Raw genomic sequence first — 12,787 nt, 5'->3', positions numbered from 1 at the left:
GCTGGAGTGAGGTTGGGCTAACGCTAGGCCAGAGAGAGGCTGATGCAGTCCCTAGAGGCTGATGCTGGGGTTTTGTGGGCAGATTGGAGCTATGGAGCTGCCGGAGTGTTTATCCGAGGTTTCAACTAGAATATCTGCTTCCGAGTAGAGAGGTACTACTGCCGAGATTTTTCTATGATGGGTGAGCGGGATTTGGCACCCAAATTGTATTATGAAACTGCTTAATAAATCAAACCCTCAAATAGTTGCACCGGTTTTCCCGCATTGGGTTTTTCCGGGGACATTAGTCCAAAAACAACGGTGTCACTTGTGTGCTTGTTTCTATTTCCTTCAATTGATGATCTGTAATGTGTTGAGCATGCATTTGTATTTATTTCCAGTATTTACATGGTAAATAACTTGTTAATTAACAGAACAAGTAGGTAGGAATAAATCAGTAAAGTGCATGAAGGGTTTCTAACGTGTCAGACTTAGAAATTCCAACATGGTATCAGAGGATGGTTGCAGATCACAGGAGAACTGAGGACATCAACCGAACAGAGCAGCAGCAGCAGAAAACAGTTGTCCCGAGTGACAGAAGTTGTTCCTAGCAGAGTAGCAGCAAGGAAGGGGTGACGTAGTGCCTGCGTCATCAAGATTGAGCCAGGAAGAGGTAGCGCAAAGGTTGAGGGAGGCAAAGGCAGGCTCACGCAGAGGCCAGGAGGGCTGACGCAGTTGGCTAAGGAGGCTGATTTGCCGGTGTCGGGATTGCGCATAGCGTAGCAGCTCTAACCTTCAGTTTGCTAGGGTTTAGGAGGCTGTGGGTAAGTTACAGAGTGGAGTTGGTGGGGTATTAATCAGAACAGTACCTAACAAGGCAAGACCAAGGTAGAGGTAGTTGCTGTCGAGGTGGATTTCTAGCTAAGGAATCTATATCAGTGTTGCAATTGCACAGACAATTGCAAAGGGGCATCTCGACATTCGCAGAAGGGTTTCCAGGAGGGAAATCAAAGCTCAGAGGAGTCATACCAAGAACTTCCAGGAGGGAAGTATAGGAGTAGTGAAATGACACTACACAGAGTAAGAGACCAAGACAGACTGGACAGAGCCTCAAACTTCGTAGTTTGGAAGGCCAGAATCTTATCCGTACTAGACAGGAATCGTGTCAAGCACTTCGCCTTGAGGACGATAGCTATCCCAGTTGACCCCGCTGATAACGACAGGTATGAGCATGCCATTGTAGGTTTCAACCCCGTAAAGAAATTACCTGCATATGAATTTTAAAACACAAAAAATAAACAATGCGAGAGCATAACACTTAAAACACATATACACACAGATTTTCCCCTGGATCCCAAAACCGGGACTACCAGAATGATTTTTCATTATGTTCCTTTCAATGTTACAATACATATTTATACATGTCGAAACATCCAATACCACGGACCGAAAACCATTGCGTCTAAAACCATGGATCGAAAAACCATCGCATCCAAAACCATGTGCGAAAACCATGCACAAAACCATAGGTAGGTCCACCCAACCTAAGAGTCTCATCCTTGACGGGGTCAAGGATCATATAGTACCACATATTGCCGAGAAGAACACGGCACAGGAGATGTGGGAAGCCCTGATCAAGTTGTATTAGCATACTTTAGTGCAGAGGAAGATGCTATTAGAAAATCAGCTGCGATCATACCAGATGAAGAAGGGAGAACAGATCGACCCATTCCTCGGTCAATTGAAGGAGATCCGGGATCAGCTGACTTCCATAGGGGCAATGCCAGATCCAGAATTGATGGTGAAAATAGCCCTAAACGCAGTCTCAGAAGACTAGGAGGTGTTTGTCCAGAGCATACTGGGCAGGGCGACCCTTCGAGACTGGGAGGAAATGTGGGCTGCTCTTCGCCAAGAAGAGATCAGAAGGTTGAGCAAGGCGGGAAGCAGCAGCAAGGGGATCAAAATCAAGAAAGAGGAGGAGAAAGACGTTACCCTAGCATCTGAGGGAAAGCAGGAGAAATGGAAGAGGAAGGACCTCTCCAAGGTCAAATGCTTCCACTGTGGGGAGCTAGGTCATTATGCGACCGAGTGTCCAAAGAAGAAGAGTAAGGGAGAGGCCTCCGAGACCAAGGCAACGCTAGCAAGGGCAGAGGAGGAAGTGGAGACAGACGATGATTGTGCCATGAGTGCTCATGTGCCACATGAGCAGAAGTGGGGAGACATCGAGCAGTAGTCAGACGGACTACAGGCGATGAGGGGCAGGATCCTTGAGGTACCCAGACTCTTGGATTAGACCTTGCTACGGGAACCCCGAAGAGGAGTAGCAGCACTGGCGATGTCAGTAGAGACGGATGCGGATGGAGCGACAGAGGGAGCTACAGTGCAGGAATCCCAGGACAGAGCAAGGCTAGCAGGCTGCAACAGTGCGAGAGGCACGGGAGTGTTGCACCAAAGCAGGATGGCATAGAGAGGTGTGCAACAATGCAAGATGCATGGAGTTGTTGCAGCAGCGCAAAGGTCAGAGAGGGAGCACTTATCAGTGACAGAGGAGCTTCAGCATCAAGAGTGTTTCTAGCCTGACAGAGATGTCAGAGTTGGGAGATCAGTTACTTACTTCTCAGTAACTGAGTTGCAATGCAGCAGTTAGCAGTGGTAGTGCTATGGGTAGCGCGATGCAGCATGATCAGAGGGGTTGCAATGTAGATGCAATAGTGATAGTCACAGGGCCATGGGCAGCAGCACAGATGCAGAGGGAGTTGCAGTACGGATGCATCAGTGGCAGTGGCAGGGCCATGGGTAGCAGTACAGGATGCAGCAGTGCAAAAGATGTTGGGCAGCAGGCCTAGCATTAGCACAGGGACCAATGCCGGATGATCAGAGTGATGCTCAGTGAGGAGTATTACTAGAGCACAGTCCTTGCTAAGAGGGAGTGTTGATTTGGGGTAGCATCGGATGTGCTCTAGCCACGAAAATTGGTGGAGAGGCTAAGGCACATGAGATATCCAATACCCAGAAAGGGTTTGGGAAGATTCTAAACAGTTTGGGAGATATTAAAATAATTAATATTTTTAATGGAGTCCCTAAGTCTGAACTTAGGGAAAATAAAATATTAATGTGAATTAATATAAAACTGTGTTAGAATGATCCAAAAGTCATGGATCAAGCCAGATCTAATCTTAGCCGTTGATTAGGGGCTTAATCTCGGCCACTAATTTCTCAACGAGAAAAGTATAAGAGGAGGCTTGAGGGTCACTTGGAGAAGACGCCAAGAGATCAAGATTTCGACTTTCTGGGGCTGGGTTTGCTAAGAAAGTTGAGAAAGTGATCAGAGTTGCAGCTAAGGGGCAATGAATACAGAAGCAGAGAGGCAGAGATGGCACCGGGAGGATCAGTGCAGTAGCCAAAGAGAGGGACGCAAAAGCAGCCAAGGGTTCACACAGAGCCAGCCAAGGCTCTCGCAGAGGCAGCCAGGAGCTACGCAATGCCTCAGAGGGCCAGCGTGGGTGACGTAGAGGGACAGAGGGCTGACGCAGTGCCTCCAGAGGCTGACGCAGGCCACGCCGAAGTGACGCTAGGCTAACGCTGGGCCAAAGAGAGGCTGATGCTAGGGTTTCGTGGGGCAGATTAGAGCTATGGAGCTACCAAAGTGTTTATCCGAGGTTTCAGCCAGAATATCTGCTTCCGAGTAGAGAGGTACTACTGCCGAGATTTTTCTTTGTTGGGTGAGCCGGATTTGGCACTCAGAATGTATTTTGAAACTGCTTAATAAATTAAACCCTCAGATAGTTGCACCGGTTTTCCTACATTGGGTTTTTCCAAGGACATTAGTCCAAAAACAACGGTGGCACTTGTATGCTTATTTCTATTTCATTCAGTTGATGATCTGTAATGTGTTGAGCATGCATTTGTATTTATTTCCAGTATTTACATGGTAAATAACTTGTTAATTAACAGAACAAGTAGGTAGGAATAAATCAGTAAAGTGCATGAAGGGTTTCTAACGTGTTAGACTTAGAAATTCCAACATTAACTTTGCATGTTATCTTGTAAGTACACTTATGTTGAATATATATTTTCTTATATGTCTAATGTATGGAATTGTTGAATCTAGGGTTTATTGTTGTGCCCTAATTTATTGAAAATTTATTGCTATCTAGATGATCTATTGCATGCATTACTCATACATAATATGTGAATAAATGTCCTATTGGTGAACTTTAACTAGCCCTCCCATGAAAAACCCATTATCCTTTGCATAGGGGAATGCTTGAAATTTTGTTGCTAGGGCATCAAGAATTCGACCTCCTTAGCAACTATTTCGTTGTCTTGTCACATCATAGACTCCATACTCCCAAGGAAAAAGGGACTAGTCCATTTTGTTGGTGATCAAACATGAATTTTACCCATAAATCCTTCCTTCTCTAATTTAGCGCCTTTAAGGCCAAGCTTGCTAAGTAGGGCTTGGTGTAAATCCCTAGGCAAGGTGCATTTGCGGGATTGGAGAACCTAAACATCAAGAGGAGGGCATTTGCCACAAAATCTCTTCTTTTGGTGGGCATCCACTTCAATCTTGTCCATAAATTTCTTTGCCCTAGTTGTTTTCCCTAAGGTAAAACCCTAGTCTAGTCTTGCTTCAACTTAGGGGCTTGTTTGAGGGTTTCATGAGCCTTTCTCTTGTTGAAAATCACTGTTGGAAACCCTCTCTTTGCCTTGACCTTTGGCCACCCAACACTCAACCAATCAATCAAGCCCTAGGTCTTGTGCTCTTAACCCTAGGCCTCTATAAAGAAAGTGAATTGCCTCCAATAGGAGCCCTAAGCCTAAATTGTGCCTTTCTTGTAGAAGGTCTCATTGAGTCACCTTGTACCCTAACCCTAGAATATCCATTAGGTGACCTTCTCACATACCGAGACTCCTCCCATCAGTGAAAATTCATAAAGAGTGGGGGTTTTGGTTGTGGTGACAGTGGGCCACTACCCCATTGTTGTCTCTTGGTCTAGTAATAGCCTTTTAGGGTACCTCTCTCCAAGGCCTGCAATATTTTGTGGCAACTAACTGCTTTCTCTAATTTTAACTAATATTCAACACGCAAAAAAAGGATAAATCAAGTTGAGAAAAAGGAAATTAAAGAATTGACAGAAATATAATCACAATCAACCAATAACCAAAAACCTATGTTTTATACTCACTAACTCATTCTTCTTTATGTGAAATCTATATGCATGCAAACACACACACATGGAATGCAAACCAAATAAGGGCACTGAAGAGTTGGAAAAATGAAAACACAAAAGCTAACTCAAATGTTGAAGGAAAGAAGGCCAAAGATCATGGGGGGAAGTTTAAAGGCTAGTACAGAAGAAGTAAAAATAAGAAAGAACATCATAGACTATTGTTCTCTTATTTAGCAAGAGAATGCATCATTCCTTGTGCACTTCTACACTTACAATAAATTTTATCACTCGAGTTATTAGATACCAATTTAACAACATGATTGAGCTATGGGTTACAAGTGACAAGTTTCAGCCACGACATTGGGTTTAGAGTGGGGAAGAGATATTCCAAACTAAGGACATGGAAACAAAATAATTCTAACTCTAAACAAATTCTTGGATTGTCACCAGAAAAATGAGAAAATACCTCAATCGATCTATAATTGGTGATCAGAAAAAGAAAGGGACCAAACCCATACAAAGAAATCATGAAGAAGCCCAAAACCAAAGGGACAAATCACGTGGAATTCACTGGCATCCTTCATACCAACAAAGAATTAAGACATTACATGATATTTCACAAGTTTCCTTTATAAATGAAACTACCAAAAGCTCCACTAGTCACTTGAATCCTTCATATCAATGACAAGTTAAAACATATCAGTGTTGCTTATACAAATTTCTCAAGCTCATCAATTTCATTGCTAACCTCAGGAGTATACAAAATATTATTTTGATATGGCCAGCTAATCTAAGTTGTTTATAAGGATGCTCCACCACTACCCCCGATGTTCTGAAGGTTTTTAAACGACGAAATCATCATCAATGTTGATCCAAATAACTATTAAATAAGAAAATTAGCAGTAGAAAAACATGAAGGCTATACAAGAATGAGAAACAAGTTATATATTGTGTGTGTGAAGATTGCAACAAAATAGGTATCGGTGAGCGAATAAATTGGTAGCTCAGCTTTCCTTCTAAAATTCTTTGAACTCGTTTTCAATCATTTCCTGTGATTGTACAATATTAAATACTTTCAAGATTTAACAGGCAAGATATATATATATATATACCATAGGGTATATATCAGGGTAAGAAAGGAAATTCAATATATAGTTTTTTACAAATTCTAAAATCAAAATCTTCAAAAAAAATATAAACTAAATAAAGGGGTATTAAGTGTACAAACTGTTAAAACTCTTACCCAAAATCAAAGGCACTCTGACATCAAGAAGATGTGCAATATAATTCTTCACGATATGTACCACTGCAAAATCAAATAACATAAATATCATAATCTACAGCTGTTATATAGACATCAATCTCTTCCAAACAAAAGGACAAAGAGACCACTTAGTCCCACAAGGTTCCCTCAAATCTTGGAAAGAAATTATAGTCAAGGCAAGTATGCACACCGAGAAGATATGATGAGATTAGCAATAACCAAAGCTCCAGTGCCGCACAAGCCATTACTATGTTGCCACATAAGAAGTTGCCAGTTACTTATATGTCTTAAGTATATTATAGGCCAGTATATGACTAATTGCCTAAGAAATGAAGGAGATTTTAATATTTGTCCAAAAGTTTGACCTGAGTGCTTCTATTACAGTCAGCTAAATAGAATATTGAATAAGATTTCAACGCATGCGTGTATATTGTGTAAGGCTTTCCATTGCTTGTGTATTGGGTATGGTTGTCAGCTCCACGAGCTGATCCTGTATAAAAGGTAAAGCAGCTACGAGATGTGATGTAATTTCAGCTGTCCAAATTTGATGCAATTGGGCAATGATGCATGCAATCAACTTGGGTATGGTTCAATTCCTTCAAGAACCATATGGATCCTTAGTATAGACTCTAGAGCATCAAGTAGAGTTATACAAAGCCCTAGTTAAACACAATTAATGAATTATTACTACCCATTTAGTTTGCTGTTCATGCAGGGTTTCCTTTTCCTCTTTTGTTGGTGGCTACAACAGATGTTATTATGTCTGGCATAGGATTTCAAAATATCATCATTTTTCTTCAAAATGACATGTTATTTCAATGTTGTTTTCTAGCCTTGGACACGTCATTGCATTATGACATCTTTCCACGTGAATCAAGGTTTATGCTAGAGTTTATTGAATAAAAATTATGTAGTTGTTTCACTCTACTTAGATGTTGTGCAGGGTTGAAATCAGTGTTACAAAAATCACGAAAAAATCGTGGTCAAGATATATACCCATGGACAATTTTATCACCCGTAAAAATCAGTGATTTTTACCAGGGAAAAAAATCATCATAAAATCACAACGTGTGGAAAAATAGTCAGACCGCTTAAAAATCTCCGAGTTGCTTTAGATGTCAAAAAATATGAAAAGAAAAATGAATACTTTTGTATTTTCTTAATTTTTCAATGTTTGCCAATTTTTCCGATATTTCATGATTTTTATTGATTTCTTGCCTTTCTGGACCCTTGCCATTTTTTTTGCTAACACAATGTCAGCAATGCTGATTGAAATGTTGTTCTAGCTCTAGAAGAGACATAATAAAGTTTCATTTAACTTTGTTATCTAGTCACAATGGCACTCTAATCAAGGACAACCTATCCTTGTAGATTACAATTCAAGGTTGAAAGTTTTGAGTAGAGATGGATCGCCTCCAACATCTTCAAAAGTACTGGTGTGGGGATCCTTTGTTGATTATTGGTAGCATCGGATGTGCTTCAAGTCTCAAAATTTGCAGGGAGGCTTAGACACATGCATTCTCCAATACCCAAAAATTGTTTTGGGAAATTCCACCCGGAGACAGTTTTATTAAAATAATTAATTATTTTTAATGGGTGCCTAAGTCTAAACTTAGGAAATTAAAATAATTAAAGGGTATTAATCTAACTGTGGGTGAAACTTCTAGAAGAAGACGGAGATCAAGTCCAAATGATCTGAGCCATTGATTAGAATCTAATCTGGGCGTTGGTTCTCAACTGGAGGATTATAAGAAGGACATCGATGGGCACTTGGAGAACACATCGAGTGAAGATCAGAAGATCGATTTTCTGAAGCAGAGCAGCTGCCAGAAAGAATTTTGAAGTGATCTTTTGCAGTGAGGGGCAGGGATAGTTCCGGTTGGAGATTTCTCCTAATCCGGGAATACTCAGCAGAGAAGGCAGAGAGAGATCCAGCAGAGGTAGCGCAGAGCCAAAGAGGCTGATGCAGGGCCACGCAGAGGCAACGCAGAGCCAAAGAGGCTGATGCAGGGCCATGCAGAGGTGGCGCAAAAGCCCAGAGGGAATCTGTAAATTTGCTGGAGAATCGATTTCCAGAGCCAAAAGTCGAGGAGTGAGACTGAGAGGGCAGAAACTCAGAGGCAAATCGATCAGTCGGGAGGAGTGACGCAAACCCCAGTAGCTGTGACGCAAGGCCTACGCAGTGATTGCATAGAGACTACGTAGAGGAAGCCAGGGGCTGGCCATTCAGTGAGATTTCCAGTGATAGTGTGAGGTAATCTCACTTATCTTTCTGTCAGTGATATTCTCTGTATTGGATAGCCAGCAGGGCATCTAGAGATTGTATTCAGAAAACTATTGCTTAATAATACAAACCCTCAACTGTTGCACTAGTTTTCCCACACTGGGTTTTTCCGAGGACATTTGTCCAAAAATAACTGTGTGGATGTGTTGTGTATTTCTTTCTTGCTCAGTTTCTTGTTTCCGCATTTTATTTAAATGGTGAAGGCTGTAGTGTATTAGTTTTAGTGTTTACTATAGGAAACAGTAAATAATTTTTTCAAGTAATTAACAAATAGGAGAAACGTAACTAGTTGTTGCAGTAGAAATTTGGGGCTTCCAAATTTTCACACCCTTGTACTATGAACGAAGAATCAGCTAACCCTTCTCAGATAGCCTCAGCGGGATCACACAAGGGAGACCATAGGCCTCAACACAAGGTTGACAAACCAATTTGCAAGCACTAGGAACATTGGAGGAGATGGAATACCCCAACACACAAAGGGGCCTAAGCCCTTGGAAGCACATAGTGATGGTTGGGAGCCTATATAGCCTACTGACACTAATCCCCTAATTTATGTTTGGAGCCCACCCTTAGATGACCATGACCAACCTCCTCATATGGCTAGTCTAGTCATGTTTTAGTGCTATGTTGTTGGGTTTGTGCCCCATGTTTTGGTTATATGTTATTTGTTTCTAGATTATTTATGATTTGTGACCTTGGGTGTTTTGGCAACTTCCAACCCATGTTTTTTACTTTTGGCATCTAATTGGTGGGTGTTTTGACCTAAGCCAACCAACATAATCTTTGTTTTTGGTTGATGCTTGTGGAGGTTGCATGTGCAGCACACCCTTTTTGTATTAAAGCTCCATATATTTGTTAATATTAATAGTTAAAGGAAAGCTTAATTCAAAATGTAGTAGGTGCTTTTGGTTTTGTTACGATTTTAAGTTTTTTTCTGTATCCCAGAGGATCCCAGTAGCCCGCTAGACACGTAACTACTAATAAACCTCTAGGGGTATACAGCCCGTCCTCCTCTCCGTAAACCGGGTCACAACCAGGGGGATTTGAACCTTGGATCTCTCAGTGTTCACAGATTTCACATTACTTTGATCACCAATTGAGCTGCCCCCTAGGACAATTACAATTTTAAGTTTTAACTACATGTTTATGGTAGAAATTATTCCATCGTGAATTATTTTTTATGATATATCTTTTGTATCACTTCAAAGAAACACTAAAGTTACAAGGGACATAAATAAGAATTACAACAATGATACATGAGAATTACATGAAGATCCTTGTCCTATGAAACCTAGGAAGGCTAACATATGGCCCTGTTCCCCAATGGGTAAGGAATATATGTAACATTCATCCACACTCTCGACCTTGTATGTCACCTTTAGGAGATGGGGTTCATAAAAATTTTGCCTTTATCAGACAACTTGAACCCCATGTCCCAAGCCACCATCTTCTTCTACTCGTCGGAAGCTTTCCAAAGATATAAAGTTTATCAAATTTTGAGTCTGGATCACCAAGTTCTGGTCTTTTAAAGATTTCATACTTAGTGCCACATCTGTGTGATCATACTGCTAACACCCCAGGACTGGGACTGAGTCAACATCAAGGCCACCTAGCCCTGCCATGTCAATCATTGGCTCTAATTAAATGAATTTATGTTTAATGGTACAAATGAGTTTTAAATTAAACTTTAATTCATTACTTTCTATATATATATATATATATATAGTTGTTATTATATTATAGAAAAATCCAGGTGCAAAATACCAAACTGTCAGTGCCCTCCTTGTCATCAATGAAAAACAAAAGTTGTACATGTGAAAACTTTACCCATTGCCCTAACTATCGATGGCTTCATTGAGATTCAATAAAATATTATCAAGCAAAAAGAGAAAAGGCATCTTAAATCAGGCAAATCGACCAAGTCTATTGATTTCGGGTAGCATCGAATCTGCTCTAGCGATGAAAATTGGTGGAGAGGCTAAAGCACATGAGATATCCAAGACCCAGAAATGGTTTGGGGAAATTCTACTCAGTGAGAAAGATATTAAAATAATTAATATTTTTAATGGGTTCCTAAGTCTAAACTTAGGAAAATAAAAATATTATGGGTATTAATATAAAATTGGGTTAGAAGGTTCTAAATGACATGGATCAAGCCAAATATAATCTTAGTCGTTGATTAGAGATTTCATCTCGGCCGTTGAAGACTCAACAGAAAAAGTATAAGAGGAGGCTTAAGGGTCAATTGGAGATACACCAAGTTGATCAGTCAGTTCGATTTCTAGAGCGGGGTTTGCTGAGAGAAATCGAACCAGTGATCTGAGTTGCAGCGAGGGGCAGTGAGTGCATAACAAAGAGGCAGAGATAGTGCCGGAAGACCAGCGCAAAGGTAGAGAGGCAAATGCAGAGCGAGCAGGATCCACGCAGAGGGCCAGAGGTACTACTTGGGTGATGCAAAGGGCCAAAGAGCTAGCGCGAAGCATCTGTACGCTGACGCAGAGGGTTCTAGGCTGACGCAGAGGCCAGGAGGGCCGATTCAGAGCCTCAAAGAGGCGTTGGAGAGAGTTTCGTGGAGCAGACTTGCCGAATATCTGCTTTCGAAGAGAGGTATTACTGCCAGATAGATTTCTCTGTAGGGTGAGTCAGTTTGGCACCCAGTTGTACTCAAGAAAAGCTTCTTAATAATAAAACCCTCAGAACTGTTGCACCGATTTTCCCAAGTTGGGTTTTTCCGGGGACAATTGTCCAAAAATAACGGTGTCCCTTATGTGTTTGTCTATTTCTTTCAGTTGATGATCTGTAGATGGTTGAGACTGCATTGTGTTTATTTCAGTATTTATATGGTTAAATAACTTGTTCAGTAATTAAACAAGTAGGTGAAATAAACTAGATAGTGCAGGAAAATTTCTAACGGGTTAGACTTAGAAATTTCAACATGGTATTAGAGCATTGCAGATCACAGGAGAGTTGAAGGCACCAGCTGAATCAGAGAATTTGCAGTAGAAACAGCTGTCCCGAGAGACAAAGTTGTTCCTAAGCAGAAAGCAGCAAAGGAGTGACGCAAAGGGCCTGCATCATCATTCTGAGCCAGAGAAAGGGTCAGCGCAGAAGCAGTGAGGGGCTCACGAAGAGCCACATCATCCTGCTCATCCAAGTAGGAGTGACGCAATTGGCCAGAAGAGAGATTCAGCGACTGCCGGATTGCACAAAGCCGAGAGGCTCAATTTCTTCAGTTGCTGGGGCATAAGAAGCTGTGGGCAGATTGTGGATTGTGAAGCTGGCGGGGTGTTGTTGTTATCGAAATAGAACAATACCTAACGAGACAGAACCAAGGTAGAGGGAGTTGCTACCTAAGCAGATTTCTAGCCAAGAAATCCATATCAATATTGCAGGATCAAAAGGGATCGGGGAGGTGCAATTCAACTATTGGAATGGGGATTTCCAAGAGGGAAATTGAGACTCAGAGGGAGTTTCGGAGAGCATGTCCAGGAGGGAAATAGAGACTCAGAAGGAGTCTAGAGGAAAACTTCCAAGAGGGAAGTAGAGACTCAGACGGAGTCGAAGAGGAGCAGAGATGGCAATGAATGGACTGAGGGATCAGGACAGGTTGGACTAAGCATCCAACTTTGTCATCTGGAAGGCCAGGATCCTGTCTGTTTTGGATAGACATTTGCATTAAGGCCTTCGCCTTGAGAACCGTGGCTATCCCAATCGACCCAGCTAAAGACGAAAGGTATGAGGATGCAATGGCTAAGGCAAAGTGCATAATCCTTGATGGAGTGAAGGATCATGTAGTTCAACATATTGCTGAGAAGAATCAGGCAAAGGAAATGTGGGATACCTTGACGACATTGTATCAAGGCACTTTCGTGCAGAGGAAGATGCTACTGCAGAATCAACTGCGGTCGTATCAGATGCAGAAGGGGGAGCAGATAGATCACTTCCTCAGCAAGTTGCAGGCTAAGTTGCACGAAACGGGGAAACGGGTACGAGTTTCCGAAACGGGAAGCGATACGAAACGCGACCTCCCCAAATTTTGGAAACGGGGAAACGCGAATATATATATATATATAGAAAATATTTAAA

General features: G+C 41.6%; 1 protein-coding gene across 1 annotated transcript in view; it reads right to left on the bottom strand.

Annotated features, from left to right (window-relative positions):
- LOC149139426 (P-loop containing nucleoside triphosphate hydrolases superfamily protein) overlaps window positions 1-12,787 on the bottom strand; it is a 576,721-nt gene that overhangs the window by 526,384 nt on the left and 37,550 nt on the right. Inside the window, exon 4 of the mRNA XM_089449256.1 lies at window positions 6,397-6,459. Coding sequence (XP_089305382.1) covers window positions 6,397-6,459 — 63 coding nt within the window. The remainder of the gene's footprint in view (window positions 1-6,396; window positions 6,460-12,787) is intronic.

The sequence above is a fragment of the Pinus tabuliformis genome, chromosome X (genome assembly GCF_031772625.1).
Source record: "Pinus tabuliformis cultivar Carrire ecotype Pingquan chromosome X, CPIR1, whole genome shotgun sequence".
NCBI classification, from domain to species: Eukaryota; Viridiplantae; Streptophyta; class Pinopsida; order Pinales; family Pinaceae; genus Pinus; species Pinus tabuliformis.
This window is presented reverse-complemented; position numbering and strand designations above follow the sequence as displayed.